This window comes from Sceloporus occidentalis, unplaced genomic scaffold, assembly GCF_023333645.1.
Source record: "Sceloporus occidentalis isolate IW3139 unplaced genomic scaffold, rSceOcc1.0.p SCAF_1, whole genome shotgun sequence".
NCBI classification, from domain to species: domain Eukaryota; kingdom Metazoa; phylum Chordata; class Lepidosauria; order Squamata; family Phrynosomatidae; genus Sceloporus; species Sceloporus occidentalis.
Genome location: NW_028316981.1, coordinates 222,856,204 through 222,870,905, shown reverse-complemented (window position 1 = coordinate 222,870,905; position 14,702 = coordinate 222,856,204). Strand labels below are relative to the sequence as shown.

The following is a 14,702-nucleotide window of genomic DNA, read 5'->3' as shown; positions in this document are numbered from 1 at the left end:
TGACCTCTGCAGATGCAGAGTTTGGAAGACTGCTTCTTTCCAGGGGTGGGTGACAGCTACTGTGTTGGAGACTGCAATGTGTGAAACCACTCCAGGTTGTGGTCCAAAAAGTCATTATTCAAGATGCTGGATTCCATCCACCTAAAACTGAGAGCCAGCATGGGGTAGTAATTTGAACATTGCACTATGATGCTCTGGAAACCAGGGTTCAAATCCTCCATCAGGACCAGACACCCACAGGATGACTTTGGGTAAATCAGGCTCTCTCAGAATCAGAAGCAAACTCTCTTTAACTAAATCTTGACAAGAAAACTCTGTGGACCCTATCTCATGGGGTTAAAAGAGCAGCTTACCTTTCCTGAATTCAGTGCTAATTTGGGAGACATCTGGTTCCCATCACACATACATCACCATCGAATTGCCACCCAGGTCCATCCCAGATGCAGCCCGGGTCATCTAAGTCACTTCAGTGGCCATTTTTAGAAGTCGGAAGCTTCCATTTTCAAAAAAGGGCCATGGAAGTGGCTTTGATTACCCGGGCTGCAACTGGAACAGAACCAGGCAGTGATCTGGTGGTGGTTTATGTGTGATGGGAACCAGATGCCTCCAGAATTTGCATTGAATTTGGGAAGTAACCCCATGCAATAGAGTCCTGTGATAGGTTCACCCTTGGGTTGCCATAAGTCAGAAATGACTTGAAGGCATTCAACAACAATAACAAAATATGTTTAGCATTTTGGGCAGCTCATTTCAAGTCAAGACGGAAACCTGGTGTGCTATTGCAGCTTCCAGAATCTGTATTAATCTATTAGGTGTGGTCTTAAACAGAAACTTTACCAAGCTCTGCAGACATATCTTTCATCTTCCTTCCTTTAGGGCAGTGGTTACTTTTTCCTAAAGTGTCCTTATATATACTTCCTGAAATTCTAGCTCAAGTATTACAATATGTCATCATCCAATAACATGCAAAATCCATCAAACAATGAGCCCATACAGACAGGTCAAAATAAAGCTGTTTTGGGTCATTTTGGAGGTATGCTGGTTAAATGATGCATGCGTCCTAAGAGGCTAAAAGCCGCGCCAAAGCCACACTCCAATCCTAAGCAGCTTCTGGCCCCTTAAAATGCGTGTGTCATTTAAACAGCAAACTTCCAAAGTGACCCAAAGCAGGTTTAATTTGGCCTCTCTGTACGAGCCCAGTGATACCTTTATTGGGTCAACCAAAATGGACAAAATACGTGTTGCAAGCTTTTGACACTCTTCTGGTTTCTTCATCAGGAAAGGTGTTAAAAACCATAGCGGAGGTAAAAAAATTGAAGATGTTATTTGTACTCCTACACACACACACACACTGTCTGTGTTCTGGCATGCTTCTATCTTTGGCAGACTGCCCTAATTGCTACCCAGAACACCACCTCTCTCCTAGAGAAAGCAATTGTTGGGCACAAAGGATGCCAGTACAGGAGCATTTTCTGCATTCCTAATCATCACTGCTTTACTTACAGGTTTATAATTTGCTCCCTGTGAAGGACCTCAAAGGCTATCAGTATGAGAGTCACCTTTTGGATGAACCCAATCCTAATCCCTGTGTGCCCATTCAAAATGCATATAGTAGTGGCTTCCCCTTCCAACCTTTTCCTCCTGCATCCCATGATGGAGACGCCTATAATATTTTCAAGGTAAGCACCAAGTAGTCACTGAGTGTGTGCCTAGTGGAACTCACATGATTGTGACAAGTGTGTGTTTATTTGGGGGGGGGGGGAGACCACTGTTATAGAGATCCCATTTGACATACTTGAATAAATGCCTGTTACATATGGGTCAGAATCCATGTTGCTCTCAGGGCTTATCAGTGACTTGGATGAAAGAATAGAGGGCATTCTTGTCAAATTTGCAGATGACACCAAATTAGGAGGAGTGGCTAATACCCCAGACAGAGGATCAAAATTCAAACTGACCTCAATAAAGTAGAAAGCTGGGCCAAAACTAACAAAATGAATTTCAGCATGGAGAAATGTAAGATACTGCACTTAGGCTGGAAAAATGAAATGCATAGATATAGGATGGGGGACACCTGGCTTAACAAGATTCCATGTGAAAGGGATCTAGGAGTCCTAGTAGACCCTAGTAGACCACAAATTGCACATGAGTCAACAGTGTGTTACAGCAGCTAAAAAGGCCAATATAATTCTAGGCTGCATCAATAGAAGTATAGTGTCCAAGGGAAGTAATAGTGCCACTCTATTCTCTTTGGTCAGGCCTCACCTGGAATACTGTATTTAGTTCTGGGCACCACAATTCAAAAAGAATGTTGACAAGCTGAAACATGTTCAGAAAAGGGTGATCAAAATGGTGGAGGGTATGGAAATCATAAAGCCCTATGAGGAGAGACTTAGGGAATTGAGCATGTTTATCCTGGAGAAGAGAAGGTTAAGAGGTAATATGATGGCCCTCTTTAAATATTTGATGGGTTGTCATATTGAGGATGAAGCAAGCTTGTTTTCTGCTATTCCAGAGAACAGGACCCAAAACAATGAGTTCAAACTACAGGAAAAGATATTCAACCTCAACATTAGGAAGAACTTCCTGACAATAAGAGTTGTTGGACACTTGAATATGCTGCCTTAGAAGGTGGTAACGTCTCCTTCTTTGGATGTATTTAAACAGAGGCTGGGTCTATTGGGAGCACTATATTTATTCCTGCGTCACAGGAGGTTAGACTGGATGGCCCTAGTGGTCTCTTCCAACTCTATGATTCTATGATTCTCCTTATAAGCGGATTTGCCTTCGCCGGCTTTGAGCTTACGCAGAAGGCAAATCCTAGCAGAAATAATGGGGTGTGTACTCTCACTGCGCACCATGTGCTGCCGTAAGCATGTGCCCCATTATTTTCTATGGTGCTTGAGCATACGCTCTTTTCCCCATATGCGGGGGGGGGGGAGGTGTCTGGAACAGATCCCCCGCATAAAGGGAAGGCAGGCTATATTTTAAAAATATTTTCAAGCTGTGGCTGCTTGAATCTGTGGATGCAGAGGGCTGGTTGTATGTCCAGTGGCACCCTATATAATAAAAAAAAACACATAAGTGGAAAAACAACAGTGATTCCTATCTCAATATCAAATCAGCAGTTGTAAATCAGAGCTCTGATCTATGATCAATAAGGCTCCAATGCTTATGTAAATAGCTGAATCTTAACTGCATAACAAAATGAGGTGGCATCAGTGCCTCCTGCTAATAATAGATAAGTAAATGGGGTGCCATGGTACAGCTGAGATCCACCTAGTCTACTGCCACACTTCTTGAAGGGAGGATTAACTCTTTCCACAGTCCTGATGAATATCTCCATCCCCCAATGGAAATTTCCTCATCATGTATTGATTATAAATATTGTTCTTTTGTGATTTTTGTTAGCTTTGGTCATTTGCCTGTTTGATTGTAGCACACACATGAATATCTGTTAAGAATCCAATTTCAGATAAATAGTTTCAGAAATAACCCTGACTTGACAAGTTATGACTAACTGTTATCCACTTGGGAAAGACCATGGCTTTGACCATGCCTTTCTTCCCACCTCTGTATTCTTTGCCATCATGCCACCTTTAAAAGAGGTCTGTTTACTATGTTTTAAATTTGTAACAATCTTGGTCTTTCTCAAGAAATCAACCTGGTCAGTTGGAAGCCAGGGTTCCAAATTTGCACAGAGGACTTAGACGTCCTCTGCTAGTTGCCATTACCAGCATTCTTACTTGACTGGTCAACAGGCCATGATTTTTGTTCTGTTAAAAACCCTAAAGGCTGGCACCTGTCTGATCTTGGAAGCTAAGAGTGGTCATTCCTGATATTACTTGGATGAGAGATCACCAATGAATACCAGTTGCTGTTGGTTACATTTCAGAGGAAGGAATTGGCAAAACCACCTATGTGGATTCCTTGCCTTAGAAAACCCTGTGAAAGTCATAAAGTTGCCATGAGTTGAAAATGACTTGGAGACGCACACATATATACTCACACATACAAATGAGATCCCTTTGTATCCTGGCTTTATCGAGTGTTTCATAATGGTTCTCCTGTTCATTTTACAGGGCATTGGTTTAAAAGTTTTTACTAGTACCATAATTCGCAAGCTTGAACTTTGTCTCCTGTCTGGCCTACCTCCAATAAAGGGAACACCTTTTGGTAAGAAAATAAATGATGGTGGGGGGCTGCTGCCAGTGGTGGTGGTGGTCTGCAGCATTAAAACCATGAAAAGGTGATCTGTGGAAATGCAAGATAAATTATTGGCAAATTATTCTGTTACTCCCAAATTAATTAACAGGGCTGTCAATGGGGCAACTGAAGAACACCATGTGTTCTGCTGAATAGGTCATAATTACAGGGAGAAAGCATGGTGATTGATGTTGTTGTTAACTGCCCTCAAGTCAACCTCAACTCATGGTGACCTTGTGGATGAGACTTTGCCAAGATCCCCTGTCCTCCACTGCTGTGCTCAGATCCTGCAGGCTCAAGCCTGTGGCCTCTCTGATTGGGTCCAGCCACCCGACATGTGGTCTTCCTCTCCTTCTAATGCCCTCTATTTTTCCTAGCATCATTGTCTTTTCCAGTGAATCATGCCTTCTCATGATGTGACCAAAGTATGACAGCCTCAGTGTAGTTTTCCTGGCTTCCAGAGTATTTCAGGCTTGATCTGTTCTAGAGCTCACTTGTTTGACATCCACAGTATCCTCAGCAGTCTTCTCCAGCACCACATCTCAAATGAGTTTATTTTCTTTTTGCCAGCTTTCTTCACTGTCCAGCTCTCGCATCTCTATGTGGTGATGGGGGATATGGTGGCTTGGATGATTCTAACTTTAGTGTTCAGAGCTATATCTTTACACTTTAGGATTTCATCCAGTTGTTTCATAGCTGACCTTCCCTGTCCTAACCTTCTTCTAATTTCTTGACTGCAGTCTTAATTCCGCTCAATGTTTGGTCCATGGTATGAGAACTCCTTGGTTATTATGATTTTCTCATTATCTAGGATGAATTCTTGTAGATCTTCTGTGGTCATTATTTTTGTTTACTTAATGTTCAGCATCAAGCCTACCTTGGCACTTTCCTCCTAAGTAATTGCTCCAGATTTTTGTTAGTTTCTGTTAGTAGTATCATGTTGTCTGCATATCCTACATTGTTAATGTTCCTTCCTCCAATCTTCACTCCCCTTACCTCTGAGTCTAGGCCTGCTCTGCATATGATGTTTTCTGCATACACGCTGAATAGATAGGGTGATAGTATGCAGATTTGCCTGACCCCTTTGTTGATTGGGAACCATTCTGTTTCTCCATATTCAATCCTGACAGCAGCCTCTTGACCTGAGTTTAGGTTACACATCAGGAGAATCAAATGTAGTGGCACTTCCATTTCTTTGAGAGCATTCCATAGCTTATTCTGGTCTATGCACTGAAAGACTTTGCTGTAGTCAATAAAGCACATGCAGGTTTTCTTTTGGATTTCCTGAGGAGCTCCATCATATACTTGCAATGTGATCTTCCTTTCCTGAAACCATCTTTCAATTAAGGGATTTTTCATTTCATATATACTGTAGTAAAAATCTTTGCTGCAGAATTTTAAGCATGATTTTGCTTGCATGGGATTTTAGAGAAATGGTCCTGTAAATATTGCAGTCTTCCGTGTCTCTCTTTTTGTGTTTAGGAATGTATATTCATTGTTTCCAATCTGTGAGCCACTACTTTGTCTTCCATATTTGTTGGCAGATTTTAGTTCAAACTAAGCTTTATTCTGCCTCTGTGGATTGTAGCAGTTCTCTTGGTATGGCATCTGTTCCTGGTGATTTATTCTTCCCAATTGCTTTGAGTGCAGCTTTCCAAAATTTCCAAAATTTGGGTTCATCTCCATATGTTTCTTTTTCTCATGCATCATTTATCCTTTTGCATTTTTATATAGCTCTTCTGTGTATTGTTTCTAGCTTTTTTATTTCATCTTGGTTGTGTATTATGTTCCCTTTCTGATCGCAGAATAGCCCCACCTTGGTTCATATTTCTCTTTGAATTCCCAAATCTTGTGGAATAGGTCTCTTGTTTGTCTATTTTTATTGTTGTATGCTTCTATTTCTGTGCATTGATTGTTGTAAAAATTCTCTTTGTCCTTGCACACTGATTGTTGGACAGTAGCATTCATGGTTCTGATTTTGTTCCTGTCTCCCCTTACTTTTGCTTCTCATTTTTCTTTAACTACTTGAAGTGTTTCATCTGTTATCCATTGTTTCTTCTGGCCACAGATATTGGATGGGTAGGAGACTTCCAAGTAAAGGTTTGACACTCAAAAGCCATGGTAGTGCTTTGCCAATCCATACTGGACAGAGCTGGTGTTGAGGTTGCATTTTAAGGGTGTGGACAGGGGTAATAGTGGTCACAAATCTATTCAAGAGAGAAAGGTGGGAAAGCAATACAGAGAGCATGAGAATGTGATGGTTTGGGGAAAGCTTCTTATGCACAGGGCTAGAACCAAGACCTGGCATAGCTGAGCCCTTACAAAGGCCTGAAACCAGCATCAGAATCTTATTTCCTGAAGGAATATGTGTTTTGTAGTAGGAGAAAGACTAGGGAATTTATCACTTGGGCCAATAATCTGGTTTACCTTTTCTGGTTTCATTTCTGGATCCAGGATGCCTCCAGATGTTATCATACCTAAATCGCCACTGATTTAAGTGGGATGCTGCCATCCGGATGCATCTCAGTTTGAAGCCTTGCTCACCCATCACTTTTGCGAAGTCAGGGAGCTTCCGACTTAAAAAAATGGCCAGCTGAGCAATGCTTCGACCCGGGATGCATCCAAGTGGCAGAATCCCACCAAAATTTGTGGTGATTTAGGTATGATAACATCCAGGGGCATCCCGGATCCAGAATTGAAGCCAGAAGAGGTAAGCTGGCTTATTTGCCCAAACGATAATCTCCTAAAGTGAAGCCACTGCAGTCTGTTTTTACTCAAGACTTTTCTTCCTCTGGGGGACGGATGACCTTTGCAGTGAACTCTGTGATGATGCAGCAATATTTTGGGTAATCATTCAGTTCCCAGTGGGAGATGCAATGAGGCATGCTCTTTTCAATTCAGTGGGTTAAAAAGAGCAAGAGATGATCACTGTTCCTCTTCTTTTCCATCTGGAAATGGGAGTTTGGCCATTGTAGTGATGCTGGGCCCTGTGCAGAGGGGATGTCTGATGAGTATAAAGTAGTTGCTCTTTCATGTGCCACTTCATCCATTACGGCCTTGACCAGAGAGGGAAGAAGGGAGCTATAACTGTGGGACAGTAGCAGATAGAGATGACTGAACTCCCATAGGTTTTAAAATAGATGTGAAAGTGATTGGCTGTCACTTTTAAAAATTAGCACATTTTCCCTCTGTCAGCGGAATTTCCTCAGAGAGCCATATGCTTCAGCAATTAGACTTGCAAATTCGTTCTGTGTTGTCTTCCAATAATCAGTTACAAAACCAAGCATTCTGGAATGCAAGATACACAGCTGAGAGCAATCATAAGCTAGGAACAAACATATTCTTTGTCACTTAAGGGTATACTACTTCTAAATATCCACTAAGCCTATCATCTAGTTTGATACTCAGACTGACCTAGAAATGGACCATATTCTTTCCACCCACACACACAAAATCTCAGCCCTACAAGAAATTTCCCTAGCCAGTTCAAAGGGCTCCAGAAATGAAAATACTCCTTCTCTGCCACATCAGTCCTTCTCCTACTAAGCCACAAGTGTGGATGATGAGAGTAACAATAATAGAAAGCAATGGGCTTCTTTTCCTTCCCCTCACCCCAGTTGTCCTGATACATTCCAGTGCATGACATTATTGGCAGTGGGGGGGGGGGGTGGAGTCTTTCTTGGAGCTTCTGTCATTTTGGTGGTTCCTTGGGAAGACTCCTTGTTTCAAGGTTCACAGCTCTCTGACATGAGACTTTCCTGAGAGTATCAGGATCATAAAGAAATAACTTGGGAGAGGGGAGAAAGGAAAAAATATATTCCTGCTCCCATCCCATTCATTGTTCTAGCTAGGCTGTTAAATAAAGGAAACAGTACTTTGTGGATTGAGGGGGTCATTCTGACATTGTGGAGTTATTTTTAGCATGACTATGCTATTTATGCTATTTAAATGATGCATGGGTCCTAAGAGTCCGGAAGTCGTGCCAAAGCCACACTCCATTCCTAAGCACTGGAGTGCAGCTTTGGTGCAGCTTCCGGATTCTTAGCATGCATGCATCATTTAAACAGCATACCTCCAAAGAGACCCAAAGCAGCTTTATTTTGGCAGTCTGTAACAGGCCTATGTGAATAATCTCACTCACACATTCCAGGTTTGTTGTTCACACTGTGGAACCACATCTGTGCACATCTCTGCGAGTTCAGTTGCTCACACATGTCAGCACTCAAATAAAGATGGAGTCTTATGATGGGGATGTATTCGAAGCATGTTTGAGACATGCAGAGTTTTATCCCGGTTTATCCTGAGTCTGTTTGCATCAATTATTCACACTGCCAACAATGCAAATCATTTAGAAAAACTAAGAAAAAAAACCCTGCCACCGATTATCCTAGTTTCTGGGAGGGAGGGTTGGCAGCATCCCTTCAAACTTAATCAGGTGCGTTTGAAATGTATGTGAATAACAAAACTCAGATTCTATGTGGATTATTTTCACCATTTGAATAACTCCTGAGAGAAGGAAACTGAAGGGTTATTCAGGCAATGAAAATAATCCCAGGAGAACGTGGGTTGAATCTGTGTTGTTCACATGAATTTCAAATACCCAAGTAAGTTGGGGGGTGTGGTGTGCCAAAAACAAACACAAAACCTGGGATCTTAGAATCATAGAATTGGAAGAGACTGCAAGGACCATCCAGTCCAACCCCCTGCCATGCAGGAAATCTAAATCAGAGCATCCTCGACAGATTGCAGTTTTTTCCCTCCATGTTTTCCTAAAAGATTTGCATTGTCAGCTGTGTGAATAACTGATGTGAATAGATTCAGAGACCCACATAGACCTGGAATAACTGATGTGAATAGAGACCTGCATAGACCTGGAATAAACCAGGATTGTAAGCCTGAGGGGGCAGGGAACCGTCTATTATCCCCTCTGGTGTAAACCGCTTGGATTCCCAGTGATTGGGCGGTATATAAATAAATCCTATTATTATTATTATTATTATTATTATTATTATTAAAACTATCTGGGTCTTGAATGTAATTTGAATATATTTGCATTATCGACTCCTTCTTTATTTGAGTGCTGACACATATGAGCAACAAAACTCATATGATTTCTGATTTTAAAAAACAGTGTGAACAACAAAACAGGAATGCATGCATGAGATTATTTGCATAGTCGCACTGCAAAACAAAACGTGTGAATAAACCCCTCAGGCTAGATCTGGATCCAAGCTTGAAAACACTTCCTATTAATGGGAAATAGGCTTCCTCTTAAGAATTCCACAAATTCACTTCTAGGCCAGCCTGTGTCGGAGTCATTGGTCCCAAATTGATGCTTGATGGCTAGGACCCAGAATTCTCACCTGATTCTACCAAATACTTTGTCAGTGTGGTGATGTTGGGGTACTTTAGACCAGTTGGTAAGGTAATTTTTGAACAAAGGAATAGTACCATGCATGCATTAATAAAGCCACTTTAGAAATATAGCTCAAGCATATCCTCTCTTTCTTGTGTACCTTACTGTCAGCCTATGGTGCGCCAGGCCCAATGCCAATGCCAGGTGCCGCAGGAGGTGTTATGCCAGGTGCCGCAGGTGTTATGCCAGGTAGACTTCCAGAATTTGGAGCTGGTATAGCTCGAGATGGCGTACCAGGAACACCAATGGGATTGCCAGGTGATTTCTATCGTGGAGGAAACTTTGTACCCCAATTCGACTACAGTGAACCAATAGAGACAATCAGGAGTATCTTCCCTGAGACATGGATGTGGTTTACCACTACACTGGAGTAAGTAGTGGCTTTGATGCTTGAACAGTAAGTTAAATATGGTTTGAAAAGATCCTCAAAAAGAAATTTGAGCCCTTGTAAGTATCAGACTACAGGGTCTGCTGTAGATTATACATTTGTGCCAATTTATTTGTAACTTTTCTATATCATTAACTGGGTTGTTTTTATCATGTGAAATGCTTTGTTAGAAGTCACAAGATGACTTATTGTAACACACTGAAGAACACCATATAAAAATAACGTTAATAAAAATAACAAAGCCATATTCCAGACACTGAAAAAACCTACAAACAGCATTCCAGAAACAAACAAAACTCATACAGTTTATCTTACTCCACAAATGCTTGCTGAAATACCCTTTGTACGAACTTCCCTGCCAAATCGCAATCGAGAAAGAGATTAGCAATAAGGAAGCCGCTGCTAACAAAGCCATGACTGCCATGCTATCCTTCTGATGCTTGGGATGGCTTATACCGAGGATTTCAAATAAATTAATTTTAAAAATTGATTAAATTATTACAAACAATTCTTACTTATACAGATGTTTTTAAAGCCCTCCAAAACTGTGTCTGGCCTATATTCTTTATTTGGTTGGTTTTTATTTTATTTTACTTGTTTTATTTAGGTGCCGTCTTTCTCTCAGAGTGGGATCCAAAGTGGCTCACAGAAAAAAAATGGTTATTGATAATAATAATAATAATAATAATAATAATAATAGTATTTATATATATTCCGCTTTTTCTCAGTGGAATCAAAGTGGATTACAGGGATATCAAGATAAAATCACATGCAATTTTTAAATACAGTTAAAAATCCCAAACCCTCCCCCAACTGTTAAAACCTAACAGTACAATTTTAAACACAATTAAAATAATCTAATATAAAATAAAATGAAATTATTTTAAAAGGATGCAAAAGTGCTTATTGGTTGAAAAATAAATCCTCAAATAAAGCAGAGGAAGAATAGATTTCAGTTAGAAACTACTGGAAAACAATGTGGCTAAATTTGCAAAATATCAGTTAATGCAAAAAATAAATAGTTAGAAAATGAGAACTATGGGAAAACAAGAAAAAGAGAAAGAAGACACACAAATGGTAGATAATTTGAATTTTAAAAATGGAGATCAAATAAATTATGTAGAAATTCAGCTTGGTTTGATGAGAAGTAACAAATAGACAAAGAAATGGGTATCATATAGTAATTGGTTAAGCAAATGTAGCAATTTGTCAAATATTTTCCATCCTGAGCAACTTAATTACGCAATGTATTTAATGTTGTGTTGATATATGTTGAGTGTCTTTTTATATTGTAAATATGTGTTACTGAATATATATATGTGTGTGTGTGTGTGTGTGTGTGTGTGTGTGTGTGTGTGTGTATTTAATGGGATAAAAAGTTTAAAAAATATACATAGCCCCATCCCAATAAGAGTCTTGGGAGCCAGCATGGTGTAGTAGCTTGAGCATTGGACTGTGACTCTGGAGACCAGGGTCTGATACCTGTTTGGCCATGGAAACCCACTGTTTGATCTTGGGCAAATCATGCTCTCAACTTCAGGGTAAGGCAATGGCAAACCTCCTCTGAACAAATCTTGTCAAGAAAATCCCATGATAGGTTCTCCTTAGGGTCACCATAGGTCAGAAACAATTTGAAGACACACAATGTGCATGCGCACACTCACACACAATAAGAAACTTCCCTGAGAATGATTACATATTGAAAGCCTGCTTAAACAAAATGGTTTTTGTCTGCTGGCAGAAGGAAAGCGGGAGTAGGCCAGTCTAGTTTCCCATGGAAGGGAGTTCCAGATGTTGGGAGCAGCCACCAAGAAGGCCCTCTCTCATGTCCTCACCAAGTGAGCATGTGATCGTGGCAGGACCAAGAGAAAGCCATCCTCTGATAATCTTAGGAGTCTGGCAGGTTCATATGGGGAGATACAGGCGGGATACATACCGCCATATAGTACGTCTTCTATACGTACTAGGGTTAGGAAGGGGCGGTGCTTCCGCACCCCCCTAACCCTAGTACGTATAGAATACGTACAAGATGGCGGCGCCCCTTCCACATGGGCGCCGCCATCTTTACGTACTGGACGCATAGCGTCCAGACGTGTCGCGGCGCCTATGACGTCGCGAGTCCGCGCCAGGCGCCTCGCGACGTCATAAAGGCGCCGCAAGAAGAAGCTCCGAAATGGAGCTTCTTTTTTGCTCCGCGCGGGAGCCGCGCGGTTTGGCTGCTGCGGCTCCCTCGCGGAGCAAATGGCGCCGGCGGGAGACCGCCGCAAAGCGGCGGTCTGTATCCCGCCACAGTCTTTCAAATAGTCTGGACCTAACCCATGTAGGGCTTTATAGGTCATGACCAACACTTGCAGTTTGTACAGAAATGAACCAGTAGCCAGTGAAGCTGTTTTATCAAGACAGGTATATGCTCCCTATAACTGGTCCTGATCAGCATTCTGGCCCTGGATATATGGATCTTGAATTTATGTTGAAATGAATTTATTTTCCCAGCCTTCCCCCAAGGATCTCAGGATCTGCTTTTGAGAATAGTTCTCTGAGCTAAGTTTGGCTAGAGGATTGTCACTGGGCAGTGAGATTTGTGACTGAGGCACATTAAACTGTGCACAACCATCAAAAGAAAAAAGATGAGAGGTGTCTCTTTGTCTAAACCAGTAATTCCCAAACTTTGGTTCTCCAGGTGTTTTGGAGTTCCACTAGAATCCTTAGTCAGCTTGATCAACACTCAGAAATTCTGGGACTTAAAATCCAAAACATCTGGAGGATCACAGTTTGTTAACCACTGGTCTAAACGAAGGGATAATATTAGTAAGAGAAGGTTCAGTTTTTCTAGGATGATACCTGAAACAAACCCAGCCTTCTCCCACTTTCTCCAATAGCTTTCTTCTATGGACTAGATCAGCCCTCTAACCACGACACCACACTGGCTCTCAAAGCATGGGGTTGCTTGTCACAGGTTCATATTTTGTTCTGTGCTCCACAGTAATCCTAAAATATATAATGATGAGAATTTCTTGATCTGACGTTAAAGAGAGGTCAGTTTTGTTTCTATCCCTCTGCAGTCCTGAACAAGAGGTTGATATGCTGGTGACCATTCCAGACACCATCACAGAATGGAAAGCTGGAGCCTTCTGTACATCAGCAGAAACAGGCTTTGGTTTGTCCAACCCTGTCTCCCTCAAGGCTTTCCAGCCCTTTTTCCTGGAGCCCACCTTACCTTACTCCATTGTGCGAGGAGAGAAGTTCATTCTGAACGCCACTGTCTTCACCTATCTGCAACACTGCGTCAGGGTAAGGAATGCTGACCACATGGGGCCTAAGGTTTCTGAGCAGCCTTCTGGTACTTCTTATAGCTGTGGAGGAGATAGACATGGGAATACATGGGCAATACCTAGGCTGACCATATTTCCTTGAGACAAAAACAGGACATTGGGATGGCAAAAACGGGATGGGGTTATGTCATATTCCATATTCATTAAAAAGTAAGACAAGAATAAAAGTTTTATTACATGAACATATTGAGCTACCAATTATTCTTCAGTGACAGATTTCATACAAGAATTTAGGTAGACGTAAAAGGAGACTATTTCATTACGATCGTACCATGAATATTTCTCTGATGAAGCAATCTTATGCAGCAAATGTTGGCCTTTTGACACCTTATCATAAGACTTCTCACATTCCATGACACACTTTCTTTTTCACAACCACAATTTCAAACAGGAATCTTCAAACCATTTTTGCAACACAACAGCATTTTTCTTGAAAATGGGACAACATTGACATTTATATTAAAACAGACTAATTATATTAGTCTGGAAATATGAAAAAAATGGTACAGTCCATTTAAAATGGCATGTATAGTCAGCCTAGCAATACCAGATTGCAACCTCAATTGCCAACTTCAATAGCAGCCTCAATAGTCAAGCTGGATAAGGGCTTTGATTGCTTCCTTCCCTTCCAACCAAGCACATGCCCAAGTAATTTCATGGTCTTTGGTCTGATGCCATCTTTGCCATCACTTCCCTCCTCCTTTGCAGTATTTCTCCCACTCCATTGGTACGCTGTCTTTCCAATAACACCACCTTGTTCATGGACAGGTGAGCATATCTCTGGCACCCTCTCTGGATTTCATAGCTTCCCCCAAACAGAAGGAAGAACAATCTTACTGCCTGTGTCCAAATAAGAGGAAAACTGTGTCCTGGACTGTAACTCCCGAATCTCTTGGTAAGATGAAGTTAGGGATGCTGGTGAATGTCAGAAGGAGGGTGGAATGGGAAGCCCTTGAGGTCTCTTCCAACTCTATGATTCTGTGAAATCTGTCACAGAATCGGCTGGTATCAAATTTTCCTTGTTCTGAAAGGGTCGTGGTCTCACAATGCTGGACTCCCTTGTCTGCACAGACTCTGTAAACAGATGGAACGGATTCCATGCGCATGAAATTTATAGGGATATTTACATGCATGCCTATAGAAAATATTACATTAATTTTGAAAGTGATGGATGATGATACAAGAAATGCAAACAAGAGAGAAAGGAAAATCACGTTTTTGCATATACTGGTGCATATAGGTAACTTTATATTAGCATTCATTGTAGATAAAGACATATTATTTTGCATGTTTGTTTTTCCCCAAAATCTGGGGGGGGGGGGAATACTCTACAGAGGACAGACTGACTGAGAACACCTGG

At 41.3% G+C, this 14,702-nt stretch overlaps 1 protein-coding gene across 1 annotated transcript in view; it reads left to right on the top strand.

The window, feature by feature from the left end:
* The window catches only part of LOC149323538 (alpha-2-macroglobulin-like), a 77,570-nt gene that overhangs the window by 23,474 nt on the left and 39,394 nt on the right, over positions 1-14,702 (top strand). Inside the window, exons 16-20 of the mRNA XM_089478444.1 lie at positions 1,506-1,679; positions 4,083-4,176; positions 9,734-9,992; positions 13,073-13,301; positions 14,111-14,237. Coding sequence (XP_089334570.1) covers positions 1,506-1,679; positions 4,083-4,176; positions 9,734-9,992; positions 13,073-13,301; positions 14,111-14,237 — 883 coding nt within the window. The remainder of the gene's footprint in view (positions 1-1,505; positions 1,680-4,082; positions 4,177-9,733; positions 9,993-13,072; positions 13,302-14,110; positions 14,238-14,702) is intronic.